This window comes from Morus notabilis, unplaced genomic scaffold (genome assembly GCF_000414095.1).
Source record: "Morus notabilis unplaced genomic scaffold, ASM41409v2 Scaffold5, whole genome shotgun sequence".
Lineage (NCBI taxonomy): Eukaryota > Viridiplantae > Streptophyta > Magnoliopsida > Rosales > Moraceae > Morus > Morus notabilis.
In genome coordinates this window covers 336,249-355,247 of record NW_010363077.1, presented here as the reverse complement: position 1 = coordinate 355,247, position 18,999 = coordinate 336,249, and the positions used below count along the sequence as shown (strand labels likewise).

General features: G+C 41.5%; 1 protein-coding gene across 1 annotated transcript in view; it reads right to left on the bottom strand.

Annotated features, from left to right (window-relative positions):
• LOC112092604 (ataxin-3 homolog) overlaps window positions 1–18,711 on the bottom strand; it is a 19,341-nt gene extending 630 nt beyond the window's left edge. The window contains exons 1-2 of the mRNA XM_024169158.1: window positions 18,225–18,711; window positions 8–296 (exon numbers count right to left, since the gene is read on the bottom strand). Of these exons, the coding sequence (XP_024024926.1) occupies window positions 8–296; window positions 18,225–18,470 (535 nt within the window). The 5' untranslated portion in view covers window positions 18,471–18,711. The remainder of the gene's footprint in view (window positions 1–7; window positions 297–18,224) is intronic.
• Between the last annotated feature and the right edge of the window lie 288 nt (window positions 18,712–18,999).

The following is an 18,999-nucleotide window of genomic DNA, read 5'->3' as shown; positions in this document are numbered from 1 at the left end:
GCAGGAATGGAGCATTCCTTTGGGAAGTTTCCACGCACAAGGAAAATGCTCCAACCAGAGCCTTTTAATGTGTCCAGATATGCGGAGAGGTAAAACTTGGAGAGGTGCATCGGGGCCGCATACAGACTGTCGAAATTGTACCACTCTCCATTCACTTTCCTGATACAGAACCAGTGGTCATGCAAATGACAAATAAATGCATTTTCTAGCTCAGGGTCAATTTGGGCAGGCTCGGCAACCGGAGAATGAAGGGGGATAACTTGAAGATCCCAAACCTCCAAAGCCTTTTCTAGAACCTGCAAGCGATGGTTCAAATAGGGAAGAACAATGTCAACTCCATACAAAAGAAACAGCCTTGCCAAACTGAAAATAAGAAAGCATGCATACATATTAACCATCAAAACTAAAGTAATATAAACAAAGGTACCATGAGGAGCCCAAAGTATTCATCATTCACGCTTTTCCCGTGTTAAATTTTACAAGAAAACATATCATTGATAAACTAATTAATGCATGACCTAGTGTATTTGCAACCTATTACTTAGTTTGATATAACAGGAGCTATGGATATCACCTGTTATTTCTGGTTTTTATCCAAATTAATGTGTATTGAATAAGCTTCCCATTGCACTATATTTTAGTCACATTGTCCTAGTTCATTCTTGCAAAAGAGCAAGAACAGCTGACTGGAAAAAATGTAAGCACTCATCTTACTTAGGTTTAATCATAAACTTGAATCACTCACAAGTAACCCATACAATTAATTGTCAACATCTGTTGGAACCCAGATGACATCACTTGAAAACGCATGACACTTATCCATTACCTAGCTAGCTTACAGATACAGAAGTATCATACTACAAGAAAAAATGAGTAATCAACGCTGCTAAAAACAACATTAGTCATTAGACATAGTTCTCAAATAGAAATCCCGCAACTTCTGATATCCAGGTTTATTCTCTCAGTGTTGAAAGACTAAGGAAATCTGATAAAAATTGCATTAAGATACAGAAAATGAAGTTTTCTGAAGTATGAGAAAAGATAACTTCTATATTATTCACGTTTATGAGGTACACTTATATACACACGTATTAGACCTAGAATCCCTACAAATCAGGATCTATAATATCTCTTCTAATAAATACAAATATTCGGGTATATCTAGATAATAAAATCAGGAAACTACTCCCCTAGAAGTCAGGGATACGGTTAAGCCTAGATGGATTTTCTACACTCTCCCTCAAGCTAGGCGATAGATGTTCTCTAAACCAAGGACTGAGCTTAGCTCGGTTAGGTTAGGTCGGAATAGAGCCTTGGTTAGGATATCAGCTGCTTGTTGCCTCGATGGAACGTAGCTGAGAGTGATTAACTTGTTTTCAATTTTCTCACTGATAAAATGTCTATCAATCTCCACATGTTTAGTTCGATCGTGATGAACAGGATTTTTGGCAATTGCAATTGCTGACTGCTTGTCACATAAAATCCTGATAGGATCTGCTGCTTCAATCTTGAGATCGTTTAGCACCCTTTTTAGCCAAATTCCTTCACAGATACCCAAAGCTAGTGCCCGGAACTCAACTTCTGCACTACTTCGGGCAACCACTGTTTGCTTTTTGCAGCGCCAGGTCACTAAATTTCCCCAAATAAACGAACAATATCCGGATGTAGATCTTCCGTCACTAGGAGATCCTGCCCAATCAGCGTCTGTATAGACCTCTAGAGTTCGGTTGACTGTCTTCCTGAACATGAGACCCTTCCCAGGATCCTTCTTCAGATACCTCAATATACGGTTCACTGCCTCCATGTGATCAATGGAGGGATTACCCAGAAACTGGCTCACAAGACTGACCGCAAAGTTTATATCTGGACGGGTGTGAGTCAGATAGATTAGCTTACCCACTAATCGTTGGTACTGCCCTTTATCAGCCGCCAATTCATCAGTTCGAGGCATTAGCTTGGTATTGGGGTCCATAGGTGTCTCAACCGGCTTGCACCCACTCATTCCGGTCTCACGCAAGACGTCTAGAACATACTTGCCTTGAGAAACTGAGATTCCTTTGTTGCTCCGTGCCACCTCTATCCCCAAGAAATACTTCAAATGTCCCAAGTCTTTGATCTCGAATTCCTTGGACAAGAGAGACTTGAGTCTTCTGATCTCTCCTTATCATGATTCCCTGTAAGGACAATATCATCAACATATACAATTAAAACTGTAATTCTTCCATCAGTGAAGTGTTTCACAAATAAGGTGTGGTCTGCTTGTGTCTGAGTGTATCCCTCTTTCTTAAGGACCTTGGTGAATCTCTCGAACCATGCTCTAGGTGATTGTTTCAGTCCATACAACGCTTTCCTCAGTTTGCAAACCTTCCCTTGTGTGTCCTTTGTCTCAAACCCGGATGGTATATCCATTTCTTCGATCAAATCTCCATTCAAGAAAGCATTCTTGACGTCAAGCTGAAACAGCAGCCAATTCAAGTTGATGGCAATAAACAACAGGACACGGACTGTATTGAGCTTTGCTACAGGAGCAAAGGTCTCCTGATAATTAATCCCATATGATTGAGTGTACCCTTTAGCCACTAGACGAGCTTTGTACCTGTCTATACTTCCATCTGCCTTTTGCTTGACCGAGAATATCCACTTGCAGCCCACTGTTTTCTTTCCTGGTGGCAGCTCCGATATTAACCATGTGCCATTCTTTTCCAGCACAGTGTATTCTTCTAGAATTGCCTTGTGCCATTCGGAGACCTTTAGGGCTTCATAGACAGATTGGGAATCCTGATTTTGTCTAAGGAGGTCACAAACGCTTGGAATTTTGGCGATAAACTTGAGTAGGAGATGTAACTGCGGAGAGGATGTTGAGTGCATGATCTAACACCTTTTCTATGTGCAATAGGCTGATTCATCGTAGGATCAAATTGCGGACTAGATTCTACTGTATCTTGCTGTCCCTCAAGTTCAGCTTGGCTCGGGGAAGTCTCTTGACAGTGCTTAGGTAGTGCGGCCTCAAGGTTTTTCCTTCTTTCATAGACTTTCACAGCATCATTGGGAAGAAGATGTTTGGGATAGACATAGGGAGAAGGTTGACCATGCTCGGAATTAGGTGAGGAAGACTGATCACAAGACTTTTGAGTTTGACTCGGGATAGGTGTATTGTAAGACAGAGTAGGGAACACCGAAGATGATGAATTTGGAGGAATTTATGAGTTTGACTCGAGAAGTGATGTCCACTCCTAATGTTGTAATTCACCAGTGGAATTCCCCCCTGAATTGCAGTATTGGAGTAGTACGGGATATTTTCGAAGAATGTGACATCCATAGTATTGTAAAATTTACGAGTGATGGGAGAGTAACACTTATACCCCTTTTTGTTGGCTGAATAACCAAGGAAAATGCATTTATGTGCACGGGCATCAAATTTTCCCCGGTATTGAGAATGAATATGGATAAAGGCGGTACAACCAAAAAGTTTAAACGGAAGATTTGAGACAAGCCGTGAGGTAGGAAACAGACTTTGTATTGTTTGCAAAGGTGTACGAAATTTGAGTATCCTAGAGGGTAGACAGTTAATCAAATATGTTGCAGTGAGAATCGCTTCACCCCAAAATCTTTTAGGGGCATGGGCTTGGAAAAGTAAAGATCGGGCCACCTCAAGAATATGACGGTTTTTACGTTCGGCGACACCGTTTTGTTGTGGTGTGTCAACACAAGAGCTTTGTTGAACAATACCATGAGATGTGAAATAAGAACCGAGACATGAATTGAAGAAGTCCTTGGCATTATCTGTTTTTAGGATTTGGATTTTGGCTTTGAATTGGGTTTGTATCATGACATGAAAGTTTTGAAATATGTTTGTGGTTTCTGATTTCTCTTTCATTAGGAATGTCCAACACAATCTAGTGTGATCATCAACCAACAGTACAAACCATCTTGCACCAGTAAGACTAGGGATACAAAATGGTCCCCAGATATCCCCATGAATGAGAGTAAAGGGATGACTAGGTTGATATTGCCGAGGTGCATAAGTGTTTCGAGTGTGTTTTGCCAATTGACATACTTCACAATGAAAGAAATTAGGATTTTTATTGATAAATAGAGAAGGAAACAGATGTTTCAAGTACAGAAAATTAGGATGATCTAGACGAAAGTGCCACATCATAATTTCACTTTCCTTATTAGAATGACTACTAGACTTAAGACTATGACTCAACTGACATTGATGACCAGCAAAACGACTTGAAGAAGGGTTGACATCCATAATATAGAGGCCTGCACGGAAATCAGCACTGCCAATCCTCTTCCCTGTGCTCAAGTCCTAAAAAACACAAGAACCAGCAAGAAATTTATTTTCACAGTTAAGATCACGATTTAATCTGCTCACCGAGACAAGATTGCAGTCAAGATCAGGCACAAATAACACGGATTTGAGAATGAGAGTATTTGAGAGATAGATGGTTCCAGTTCCGACCACTTTGGTGCGTGTACCATTGGCTATACGCACTGTTTGATGGCTGTTACATAGTGAAAACTTTGAGAAAAATGATCTGTCACCTGTCATGTGCTCATATGCACCCGAGTCCACTACCCAAGAGGAATGAGGAGATGTTGAGGCATGCATTGCTGAGATGTTGGTGTTATTCTTGTTCTCAGGTGTGTTGTTGATATTTGCCCTCTGTATAAGTTGTTGGAGCACATCAAGCTGTTCCTTTGAGAAAGGGACGGAATTGCTGAAGACAGAATTGCTGAATTGTGAGGCATCACTAAAGGCTGCATTCCCTTTTGCTTCACGGTCTCGATTAGGTTTCCAGTCAGACGGTTTCCCATGAATCTGCTAGCAGGTTTCCTTGAGATGCCCAGGCTTTCGACAATGATCACACCAAGGGCGGCCTTTCCTCGTTCGATTGTCATTGGCATAGCGTGACTGGCTGCGGGCAGCAAGAGCACTAGGGTCAGACTGAGTTTCTTTGAGTGCTGCGAGACTTGGGGCTTCAGGAGTGGCAAAATTGGATTGTCCCATCATGACTCGCTTACGGCTCTCTTCTCTTCGTACCTCAGAGAAGGCTTCTCACAGACTTGGCAGAGGTTTTGTTCCCATAATTCTACCCCTTACTTCATCAAGAGACTTGTCGAGTCCCATCAGGAACTTAAAGACTCGTTTAGTCTCCACTATCTTTTTGAAGTATGCACGGTCTTCAAAGCACTTCCAGTCGTGAACCTCAAACAAATCTAACTGCTGCCAATAGCGAATGAGAGTTGTAAAGTAGGTGGTCACAGAGTTTTCACCTTGCCGGAGGTCCTGGAGAGTACTTTCCACGTAGAAGAGCTCAGCCGTGTTCTCACTACTCGAGAATGTTTCATGTACTGCCTCCCAAATTTCTCTGGCAGTGGTGTACAGCAAGAAATTCTCTCCTATCTCGGCTGTCATAGAGCTGATCAACTAGGACATCACTAGATTATTTTCGGCTCTCCAGATTTTATATTCTGCACTGCTTGGATTTGGTTCTGGAATAGTACCAGTGAAATATTCGTCCTTGCTTCTCCCATTGATGAACATCATCATCGATTGAGACCACTGAAGATAGTTTTGGCCATTGAGTTTGTGGGTTGTGATAGGAACGAGATTGTTTTCCAAGGCGCAATTGGGATATTGAGAGAGGGATTGGCTGTTTGAGAGGAAATATTGAGATCGGATGCAGATGAATCCCGGGATGTCTGCTCGGTTTCTGCCATGATTTGGAGAGGAAAAACGAGGAGAAGAGAGGAGAAAAATAAAGAGGCCGGCGTAGGATTTCAGAGTAGGGTTTCAGAACCTAGGGCTCTGATACCATGAAGTTTTTTGAAGTATGAGAAAAGATAACTTCTATATTATTCACGTTTATGAGGTACACTTATATACACACGTATTAGACCTAAAATCCCTACAAATCAGGATCTATAATATCTCTTCTAATAAATACAAATATTCGGGTATATCTAGAGAATAAAATCAAGAAACTACTCCCCTAGAAGTCAGGGATACGGTTAAGCCTAGATTGATTTTCTACAGAAAACAATCCAAAAACAATAACAAATAAGAAATTCCTACTCCCAACGTCAAGATAAAATCACCACAGACGACAACAACAACAACAACAACAACAACAAAGCAAGTCCTCAAATTGCACAAAGATCTCTGATAACAAAGAAAAAGGAAATCTGCTAACAATCGCGTGAAGATTACTGAACTTAATATAACATAAATCATACAATAACAAATGAAATATACATACTTGATACTCCTAGCATAAAGATTCAATAACCACACAAAAAAAATAAAAATAAAAAATAATCTAGCAGAACTCTACATTGAATGGGATAATGTTGTCACACTTAAAATGTGTTACTCATAATACTCCTAGCATTATGAGTAACACTGAAAATGTGTTACTCATAATGTAGTGGTCTTTCTCTTAATAAAAAAACAAAGCAGCAGCTCAGATTCCACATAGGTAACGAAAATAAGAGAAGTGAAGAAAGAGCAAATGTGTACACCTGTGCTCTTGTTCACTTCACCTTTCCCCTCAAAATAAGGTAAGTAGACCATGACTCACAGAATGCAAGACTAATTTTATGATTATAAATCCCAAAAGGAGTAGCGCTGGTCATTGAGAAGTTGATGAGGGATTTCTTGTGGGGAGGTAGCGAGGACTCGAATTCCGAGCATCTTGGGGCTTGGGAAGAAGAGTGTAAACCTAGGACTAAGGGCAGGCTAGGCATTGGTAGCATTATTTCTCATAATAAAGCCCTTCTTGCTAAATGGTTCTGGAGGTTCTCTAAGGACTAAGGAGGTGAGTTCTTTTTGGCATAGTGTCATTAGAAGCAAATATGGTACTGTTTTTGGTGGTTGGGAATCAGGAGATTGTTCTAGGGTGACTTTCAGATGCCCGTGGAAAGCCATTCAGTCCCTGCGTCCTTTGTTACGGTCCCATGCGATTTTGAAGATAAGGGATGGTAAGAGAGTGAGGTTTTGGGGAGATGGGTGTGCCGGTGAAGAGTCCTTTGCTGTTCTTTTCCCAAACCGTTTTAGACTGTCAACCTTACATAATCAGCCCATTTCGTCTTTTTATACCATAGGAAATGATTCTACTGTTTCTTGGAATTTTCACTTTAGGAGGAATCCTAGTGAGAGAAAGTTGGGCGAGGTGGTGGTCCTGGTCTCTTGTTTGGAGGGGGTGAGGGTCTGTGCTAGGTTAGAGGACAGATGCGTTTGGACTTTGGAGGGGTTGGGTTTGTTCTCTTGTAAGTCCCTCTTCAATTCTTTAGTTGATAACCAATCATTTCCGGCCTTTCCTCTTTTTCATTTTGTTTGGAAAATCTTGGTTCCTACGAAAATTCAGGTTTTTGGTTGGTTATACTATCACTTTGTAAATTGAATGCGCAAGATTTGTTGCATAAGAGGAAGCCATACCTTTCCATTTGCCCGGGATGGTGTGTGCTGTGCGGGAACAATAATGAAACATCGAGGGGTTGTTTGGTACATATACTCAAAACTCAAATCATGATTTTGCTACAGTGTTTTCCTCTCACAAAGAATTTGAATAAAAAAAATTCCTGCCAATAATTCTCTCACAAAGAATTTGAATCAAAACCCAAATCATGATTCAAAACACTTCCCAAACAGGCCCTGAATCACTTGTTTCTCCACTGCTCTTTTCATTCGAAGATTGGGTGTAAAATTATAGGGGAGTTCCGTTTACAGTGGGCTTTTCCAAGAAGTGTTCCTGATCTAATGGGTTTTGATGTTTCAGCTGTTTGGAATAAGAGAACTAATAGGTTTTGGAACATAGTAATCTTAGCTTCTCTTTGGACGTTGTGGTTGGAAAGGAATAATCATATCTTTGATGGAGTTGAGGAAGTTGATAGTGATGTTGATAGAACAGAGTAGTATTCCCACAGAAACGAATCAAGAAGAATAAAAAATGTAATCTTTATTGATGAACCAAACGAATTTACAGACTAACTATCGACACTCTCTCTCTCTCCCCTTGCTCAGCTTCAGCCAAGACTTCCCAAACAGACTCCAGTAATTTCCTACCTTTCTAATCCCACCTCTGACCTCCCCCCTCCCCCCCCCCCCCCCCTGCAATGTACAGAAACTCAGTTAACTAACTACTAACAACACTCCTAACTCCACGTCACTCCCTCTTCCCCTTCCTAACATAAACCTGTCTAAGCAACGGTTTATCAACCTTATCAACTACTCCGCCCCCCAAAAAAGTCACCTTGTCCTCAAGGTGAAATTCAAGAAACTGTTGTTGAATGACATCGAAAAGTTCCCAAGAAGCCTCAAAGTCCGGCAAATGACACCACTGAAGCAAAACCTCCAACTGTCCAATCACCGGGGAAAAACGAGTGGCCAGCAGCCTCTCCGGTTCGACGCGTAACTCCATGTCAGCGGTTAGACTTCGCGGAACCTCTTGAGCCGGCATAGACAGGCCAATGGCCTTCTTACGTTGCGAAACATGGAAGACCGGGTGGATTTTAGTAGCTGCGGGTAGTTGCAAACAATACGCCACGGAGCCGACACGCGTGATCACCTTATAAGGACCATAGAACTGAGGAGAGAGTTTCTCATTGGAGAACTTGGCCAAGGAACGATGGCGAGATTGCCTGAGTTTCAGAAACACCAAATCCCCTACCTCGAAAGACACATCCCTCCGCTTAAGATCCGCTTGCCCTTTCATAGCTTGTTGTGCCTGCAACAAATGTGCCTGAAGCTCGTCCAAGATAGCATCCCGTGATTGCATTTGCTGCTCTAACAGAGAATTAGCTGTAGAGCCTAACTCAAAACGTAATAACTTGGGCGGATCACGACCATATAACGCCCGAAAAGGAGTCATTCCCGCAGAGACATGGAAGCTCGTATTATACCAATATTCGGCCCAAGCAAGATGAGAAAACCAGTGGGTAGGTTTTCCTGAGACAAAACAACGTAAATAAGCTTCCAAACATCTATTAACCACCTCCGTTTGGCCGTTCGATTGAGGGTGATAAGCCGTACTGTGATGCAACGAAGTTCTCTGCAATTTAAAAAGCTCTTTCCAGAAATGACTGAGGAAAACTTTGTCACGGTCAGAGACTATAGTCCGAGGGAACCCATGGAGCCGGACCACCTCTTTAACGAACAGAGCAGCCACCGATTTCGCAGAAAAAGGATGACATAGAGCCAAAAAGTGGGCATACTTACTCAGCCGGTCAACAATCACTAAAATAGAGTCATTCCCTGCTGATTTTGGGAGCCCTTCCACAAAATCCATGGAGATATCATCCCATACCTGATTCGGAAGAGGCAAGGGCTGCAATAATCCCCCTGGAGACAAGGTGGAAGTCTTGTTCTGTTGGCAAACCTGACAAGCAGCCACCATGGATAATACATCCCGCTTCATGCCATACCAAAAAAATTCCGAAGACAACCTTTTAAATGTCTTTAAGACTCCCGAATCCCCCCTATCTTGCTGCCATGAAACTCTGCCAAGAGGACCGGTATGAGAGGAGACTGCCGGGGCAGGACAACCCGTCCCTTGTAAAGCAACATGCCATTACACAAGGAAAACCCCTTCATCGTTGCGAATTGAGCACAGAGAGCAACCCGAATCGAAGCCAGCCGAGGGTCCTGTTGGATTTGTTGACAAATCTCAACCCCATCATAAATGGCCGAAGTGGCTAGGGGCACCAATTCCACCCCAGAAGACTGCCTAGACAACGCATCAGCCACCCGATTTTCAGATCCAGGCTTGTACTGAATCTCAAAATCGTAACCCAACAACTTACACAACCATTTCTGGTGGTCCTCACTGATTAGTCTCTACTCCAACAAAAACTGCAGGCTCCTTTGGTCCATACGCATAATGAAATGGCGCCCCAATAAGTAATGGCGCCATTTCTGAATGGCGAGGACCACTGCCATTAACTCGCGCTCATAAACAGATTTTGTACGCGCACGTGATGACAACACTTGACTGAAAAAAGCAATGGGCCACTGATGTTGCATCAGGACCGCGCCAATACCAAACCCCGACGCATCCGATTCCACAACGAATGGCTGGGAAAAGTCCGGCAGTGCCAAAACCGGAACTGTGGTCATGGCCAGCTTCAATTTCTGAAAGGCGTCTTCCGCGTCACTAGTCCAATGAAAATTGTCCTTCTTTAGTTGCTGCGTCAGCGGCCAAGTAAGGTGCCCATACCCCGACACAAAGCGCCGATAATAACTGGTCAACCCCAAAAAACCCCGCAGCTCCTTGATAGAATGAGGGGTGGGCCAATCTAACATTGCTTGAATCTTACTAGTATCAGCCGAAACCCCCTTTCCAGACACAATGTGGCCCAAATATTCCAATTTACTACTAGCAAAAATGCATTTCTTTTGGTTCACATATAAGTGGTTGTCCTCCAAAGTAGACAAAACTACATCCAAATGGTTGACATGGTCCTCAAGAGTTCTACTATAAACCAAAATGTCATCAAAAAATACCAACACAAACTTCCGCAAAAAAGGTTTCAATACCTCATTCATGAGAGATTGGAAAGTGGCCGGGGCGTTGGTTAACCCAAAGGGCATAACCAAAAATTCGTAGTGACCCTCGTGCGTTCGGAAAGCCGTTTTCGGAACATCTTCCTTGCACATCCGAATTTGATGGGAACCGGATTTTAAATCCAATTTAGTAAAGATGGTGGCCCCACACAATTCGTCCAAAAGCTCTTCTATGACTGGGATGGGAAACTTGTCGGGAATTGTAGCCTTGTTAAGCGCCCGGTAATCAACACAAAAACGCCAACTACCATCCTTTTTTTTAACTAAAAGAACTGGGCTTGAAAATGGACTGCTACTCGGCTGTATGATTCCCACCGAAAGCATCTCTCTTACCAATTTCTCAATCTCATTCTTTTGGAAATGAGGATACTTATAAGGTCGGACGCTAATAGGAGCGGTCCCCTCCTGAAGGATAATGCGATGATCTTTGGGGAGGAAGCCCCCCCAGCATGTGTAAAACCTTCGAATGGCGCTGCAAAACCTCACTAATCTGCCCTTGAAATTGCTGGTCCAATTCCCTTATTGCATTCAAATCCGGTTCCTTGTTGCTCAATTCTAAATAGATGTCATGGCCCTCATTAGGGCCGGCAATATGGGTCATGACACGACGATATGACTCGAAAATGACACGAATTTGGCGGGTTAGAGTTGAGAAAAAAGAGGTTCAGGTCAGAATCAAGTCAACTTGAAATTGACACAAAAAAAAAAAACACGGGTCAATTTCGGGTTGGACCCGCCTAACCCGAACACGACACGAAACTCGTAAAAAACTAAAAAATACATACATTTTTCATTTCATATTTTAAATTTTATTATGAACTTGTGATATCATGATAGTTATACTCAAAATCTTATACTATTATTTACTTAATTTCAATGGATGTTATTGTAATTTAGTGTCTTATGAATTTTAAGTTATTTCTAATATGTAAAAAACTAAATAAAAGTATACAATTTTCGTGTCAATTTTGGATTCACAGGTCATTTTCGGGCCGTGTCGTGTCAACTCGTAAAGTGGTCGTGTCGTGTTCATGTTGTGGTTTTTAAAAAATTTCGTGTCACGGGTCATGTTCGGGTTGACTGCAAATTTAAAAAAAATGATAAAAACACGACACGAATACAACACGTGACACGAATTGCCACCCTAGCCCTCATGCTTAATGGTCCTAACCATGGCCTTAAGGGAAATTATTGTGGTGGAAAGACTCAAGTCTCCCCTCAAGGTCACCGCTTCCCCTCTCACCCTGAATTTCATAATCTGAGACTTCCAATTCACATGCACCCCACCCAATGTTTCTAACCATTGCATGCCCAAAATAACATCCACTCCCCCCAATTCTAGTGGCAAAAAATTTTCCACTATGGTCAAATGTGCTAATTTCAATGCTACCTCCCTACAAATGCCTTTTCCTTTAACCGATTCCCCCGTTCCTAGTTGTACCCCAAAACCCGCAGTGGCTGCAATCGGAATCAAAAACCTCTCCACAAAACTCAATGAAATGAAATTATGAGTTGCACCGGAATCAATTAGCACTATTACCTCTTGCTGAGCAATTGTGCCTCGAAGCTTCATAGTCTTTGGCGTCGAGAGTCCTACCACTGAATTCAAAGACAACTCGATGAGTTCCGGTTGCCCCTCCTCCCATTCTGAACTTGGCAAAATTGGATCATCCTCTTCGCAATCGGCTGACAAGCATTATGCGAAGCTCCTTCTTCTTACAACGATGACCAAAGGTGAACTTCTCATCGCACCTAAAACATAACCCTTTATCTCTCTTCTCCTGCAACTCAAAATCCGATAGCTTACGAAATGGAAAATCCCGTCTTTGAGTTGCTGTTTTCTCCATCACAGCAGGGCCCCGCTGTGGACGTTCCACCACCGGCACCGTCCTAACCATAGTTGGTGAAAACTCAGTCCTCTGAGTACTATGGAATTGTGGTCGGGAAAACCTTGTTTCCGCCCCTTCACGACGCAGCAAATCATTTTTTTCTTCAATTCTCTTAGCAATCTCCATGATTTCCCCTAACCCCACCGGTTTCAAGAGCCTTACTTCAGCCCGAATCTGTGCCTTAAGCCCATTTACAAAAATTCCCTCCAAGACCTCCTCCGACACATCCCTTAATGGGGCTGCTGAAACTTCAAATTGCCTACGATATTCGGCCACCGTCCCTACCTGCCGTATCACCAAAAACCTCTCGCAAAGGTTGCCCTCCTGCGAGGAACGGAAACGTTGCAGCAACGCTACCCTAAACTCCAACCAGTTATGGAAAGGCCTGCGGCCATTCTGCCATTGGAACCAAGACAGGGCATCTCCCTCTAATGAAATTCCCGAAGTAATGAGTTTTTCCCTTTCCGAGCAACGATTTATGGAGAAAAACTGCTCCACACGGAATATCCAGCTATCGGGATCATCTCGTCCAAAGATAGGACACTCCACCTGTCGCCGACGAAGGGCCGCCCAATCCTCATTCACCGGCAACTCCTCCAAGACGCCTGTGCCCTCCCAGCCTTCTCTATACCTTTCTCCAACGTTAATGTTCCTTCCCCTTTCTCCTCCTCGGTGAACAGGAACGCCTGTCCCATTCCGTCGATCGTCGAACTCCATGGACTCACCTTCCATGAAAAATCCACGCCCTTCACCACGATGACCATTCCAATTTTTCCCTTGGGCACCCAAAGGAGCCCCCCTAGCAAGCCCACGTCCATCCTCCCTTCCATCGCGACCAGGATTCCATGGAATCCTTAAATCCGCCGCCCGATCTACGCCTTGCTCGCGCCAACCAAAATCTCCCACCGGACACATCACATTTTGCGACACTCCAGGGTTAATCGACCTTTCCTCTCCGGCGCGTATTTCCACGCGATCGCCTGCACGATTCGCCTCACGAACTTCCCCGGCGCGAATCCTTGCGCGTTCTCCGTCGTGATTCGCCTCGCGGTCATCGCCGGCGCGATTAGGTCCGTGATCACCTGCACGATTCATCTCGTGACCTTCTCCGCACGATTCACTCCGTGATCCCCCTCGGTCGTAGCCGTTTAAGCTACCGTCTTCTCCAGCGCCGACGTTGATGCCGACAGAAGTTTCACCTGTTCTTCCATTAGCCGGCGAATCTCGGACAGATCCGTCCTATTCTGTGATAATTCCACCCTAACCTCCCCGAGCCCTTTCTCCATCTCGCCAATTCCTTTTTCCATGGAAACCCTAACTTCCTTGATCTCTTTTTCCGCCAATTCGAACCTTTCATCAGTTTTCCTAGCCGCCATTTTTTTTTTTTTTGGCCAGAATCAACGCTCTGATACCAAATTAATAGAACAGAGTAGTGTTCCCACAGAAACGAATCAAGAAGAATGAAAAATGTAATCTTTATTGATGAACCAAAAAAATTTACAGACTAACTATCAACACTCTCTCTCTCTCCCCTTGCTCAGCTTCAGCCAAGACTTCCCAAACAGACTCCAGTAATTTCCTACCTTTCTAATCCCACCTCTGGCGTATTTATTCCACTCTCTTCCTTACACACGACAACCCCCCTGCACCCCCCCCCCCCCCCACGCGCCCCCCCCCCCCCCCCCCCCGGCAATGTACAGAAACTCAGTTAACTAACTACTAACAACACTCCTAACTCCACGTCACTCCCTCTTCCCCTTCCTAACATAAACTTGTCTAAGCAACGGTTTATCAACCTTATCAGATGTCTGGGATAGCATAATTCACTAGGTCGCATTGTGGACTTCGCAAGATAAAGAATTCAAGGCTTTTTCATTCTTAGATCTCCTATGGGGATGGGACTTAATTTTATTTAGTGTTGTCCCTGTTGTAGTTTTTGTGGTTTTTGTTTGTGTAGTTCTTTCAGTTTTACCTGTTTTGTTTGGTTTGAGGACTCCTTGTCCTCTGGTGTTCTTTTTTCAATATTTATAAAATTCTCGTTTGTTATCCAAAAAAAAAATACAAATTTTATGATTATAGCACGTGAGCTAACTAATACTGCTGATAGAACCTACTTAAGCTGGACTGTTAAAAAGATTAGCACCTAAAGAATGTGGCATTTATTAAATAGAATTAACTACTCTTAACACATTATAAGCACAATTTTGTCACCGTTTCAGAACCCAATAAGAAATACAAACAAAAAAAACAAAAAAAACAAAAAAAAAACCCGGTAGAAAACCACGTAACTTTTGATTTAATGATAAATCTAGGCCTCCAGGGAGTGATTGAGCCAACCCTAGCGAGAACAAAGTAGGAGTCACCAAAGAGTGAATCTACAGTGTTTTCCGTAATTCTTTTAACCTGAGCCCCTAGGGGAGATTGGCACAAGAGAGTAGCCAACCACTATGCCTTTTTCCAAATACTACACGTTGCAACCAAGATCTTGTTGAGTTGAGCCATAATTAACTTAAATACAACAGAAGAAAACCCAAATTTTGCTCCAGAGTGAGCTTGCAATCCAGTCTACAACCCTGCTCAACCAATGGCCCCACTCTCATTTCCCTCAGTTTTATTTCTACTTCAGAAAAAAAATTAGGAGTTGGCCTAAATGTGTAAACTATGTTAACTGGCTAGAACGACACAGCACACGAGAGTTAAAGACTAGAAGAAAGGTCCACCATATAGGCTGAACTGAATACGAGCATTGTGGCCGAGCTTGATTGTTGGAGTTCCCTAGCCCTAACTATGCCCAGGCATAGTGCAATGATGTTGTTACCTACAGTCATTTACATTTCTTAGGAGTAACCATTTGAGACTTGAATTTGACGGACTTTCACTTCTTCAAAGACTTAAGCAAGAAAATCTTGTAGAACTTAGACACCATCCCTCTACACCCATACCGCAGTTAGGCCACTTTAATAAAAATCACCAAGGGCCAGTTTGGTATTGTTTTTGGAGGCCCCAAAAAGTACTTTGCACATAACACGATGCAAGGAGTGTATTTGCCAAAAGAGCATATTACTTCTTTTACAATAAAACTTATCAAAAATCACACTTTTTCTGTAAATGAAATGAGTTGGAATAAGAAAAAAAAGACAAAAATCCATCGAGGTGTTTACTATTACCAAGGGCCAGTTTGGTATTGTTTACTATTAACAAATATTACTTAAGATAGGAATGGGAATAAATATAATTACTACAATATCCTTATTTGAGATTTTTTTTTCTAAGATTATTTTAGGAATTAAACGGCACTGCCCACATTATTAGGAGAAGCATCAGAATCCGACCTATCTATTCTGTAAGCGGTGTTCACTAATCAAGAAAGGAAAAAGGGAAGAAATCGGTTAATTCCAAATTTTTGTGTTTAGTTGTTTAATTGTACGTCGGGAATTTAATTCTTGTGGGTCCCACCATGAGATTTTGAAATTGAGTTCCAAATTTAGGGGAAACTTATTTCCGGAGGGAGAATTCGGTGGAAATAAGTTTCAATTCCTAATATTTTTTCTAGATTACCATACCAATCTGCCCTTCTAAAATAGTCAACTAAAAGTACGTTTAAGGACATTCTCGAAACCAAATTTATATTACTACCTATTCTTTTGGAAAGAAAGAATATTACTACCTAGGTCCTTGAATTTAACACCCGAAGACTTTACCAACTCAATTAACTAGCACCTTCCAAATTCAGGGGAAACTCATTTCCGAAGGGAGAATTTGGTGGAAATAAGTTTCAATTCCTAAGCATACCAATCTACCCTTCTAAGATAGTCAACTAAAATTACATTTAAGGACATTTTCGAAACCAAATTTATATTTCTACCTATTCTTTAAATTAGTAAACATTGTAGTGAAGGCGCTAGCTAATTGAGTTGGTAAAGTCTTCAGGCGTTAAATTCAAGGACCTAAGATCGAGTCGTGCCTTCACAGAGGATGGGGAGCCCCAAAAAGTACTTTGCACATAACACGATGCAAGGAGTGTATTTGCCAAAAGAGCATATTACTTCTTTTACAATAAAACATCAAAAATCACACTTTTTCTGTAAATGAAATGAGTTCGAATAAGAAAAAAAAAGACAAAAATCCATCGAGGTGTTTACTATTACCAAGGGCCAGTTTGGTATTGTTTACTATTAACAAATATTACTTAAGATAGGAATGGGAATAAATATAATTACTACAATATCCTTATTTGAGATTTTTTTTTTCTAAGATTATTTTAGGAATTAAACGGCACTGCCCACATTATTAGGAGAAGCATCAGAATCCGACCTATCTATTCTGTAAGCGGTGTTCACTAATCAAGAAAGGAAAAAGGGAAGAAATTGGTTAATTCCAAATTTTTGTGTTTAGTTGTTTAATTGTACGTCGGGAATTTAATTCTTGTGGGTCCCACCTTGAGATTTTGAAATTGAGTTCCAAATTTAGGGAAAACTTATTTCCGGGGGGAGAATTCGGTGGAAATAAGTTTCAATTCCTAATTTTTTTTTTTTCTAGATTACCATACCAATCTGCCCTTGTAAAATAGTCAACTAAAATTACGTTTAAGGGCATTTTTGAAACCAAATTTATATTACTACCTATTCTTTTAGAAAGAAAGAATATTACTACTTAGGTCCTTAAATTTAATGCCCGGAGACTTTACCAACGCAATTAGCTAGCACCTTCCAAATTCAGGAGAAACTTATTTCCAAAGAGAGAATTTGGTGGAAATAAGTTTCAATTCCTAATATTCTTTCTAGATAAGCATACCAATCTACCCTTCTAAGATAGTCAACTAAAATTACATTTAAGGACATTTTCGAAAACAAATTTACAACCTATTCTTTAAATTAGTAAACATTGTAGTGAAGGCGCTGGCTAATTGAGTTGGTAAAGTCTCCAGGCGTTAAATTCAAGGACCTAAGATCGAGTTGTGCCTTCACAGAGGATGGGGAGGAATTATGAGAAAGGGAGACAGTTAACCTCAATTATGTAAACCACATTCGATAAAAATTTAGTAAGCATTGGAATGAAGGCATCAGTTGTTGGGTAGGTAAATTCTCCCGGCCTTGAATTCAAGGAACTAGGATCGAATCCCAACTTCACTGTTAGTGGGGAAAGACTATGATTATTAGAGAGGGAACCACTAATCAAAGAAACTTAGTAACATTCAAATAAGAATTAAATTCCTTCCAATTCCAACTCCTAGAATTTTAGTACACTTCAACAAAAATAAAAGTAATAGTTGTATACATACTAGTAAAAGTATTTAGATTAAATGGATTTCCCTTTGCCTTGCAATCTACTATCTAGTTCCAATTACTTCCAAGACAGATTAGTAAATGTGCACCTAAGTACTTCCATTTCAAATTAGTAAAACGTGTGACTTTCCTTACGGTCCTTCGGCGTGAAAAATCTAATGCTGGCAAAAATATCCGTTGCTAGTTAAGCAAAACAAAAAGAGAAACAAAGCCACGAGTCAACCCAAAAAAAAAAAAAGAAAAGAAAAGAGAGCTACTCTGATACACTCAAAGTAGGCATTCAAAAAAAAAAAACAGAAAAGGAGCTTTTGCAGCAGTGTTTGGAACTCAAAGCAAAGAAAAAAAAAATCAATTGCCATAATACAATGCGGCTATGCGCGATTCCTAAGCAGAAGCTAATACAATCATATCAGCAAAATCAAATTCGTTTAAAATAGTTTGTAAGCAAAATTAAAGGCGAGAGGCGTAGAAATGAAAAACCTGAATGCTGAAATCGCCATCGAGGGAGACATTATGAGACTCCTCGGAGAGGAAATTGGCGGGGGCGGCAGCAGTGCCGCCGAGCATGACCTGGCGCTCCTTGCGATCGAGATCGGAGGCGAGCGCCGCCAAATCGAATTCGGAAAAGAAAGGACCTTGAAGTACGGTGTTCACGCAATGTACTGCGCAGAGCTTCGACTCCTGAACCTCATGGTACAACATCCCTCCATTGCTGGCTCCTTCCATCGTCAATCGTCAAGCAATCTCTCTCTCTCCGCTTACTCTCTCTCTCTCACTCTATATAAATTGTGTGTATCTATATGCATATATATATATATATACGGTCACTGTCTCGGCAAAACCCTAAATTCTAGACAGATTTGGTATGGTTTTCTGGGTTGAAGCGAAGCTGGGAGAAATGAAGGGAAAAATCGGATTTTTTTTTCCCCTCTTACTTGAAATAATTATGTTTTTTTTTTTTTGGGTTGCTAAAGCTTAAAGTGTCTTTGCTGAGACGTCACGAGTGAACACGTGAAAGGAACTGTTGACACGTATTAATGTCTTCTATTCATTCATAACAATATATTTTTCGATTAATTTCACAAATTCCTTGAACTTTGTGTCCTGTTTCGATGTTTCCAACATAAAAAGGGTCTTCCCTGAAGTATGAAAAATAGTTCAAAAGATCTCCCTAAATTAATGTTGTTTTATAAATATTTCATTTAAGTATTGATTTTATGTCAATTTATTTACTGATTTTTTAAAGATCGGTGTA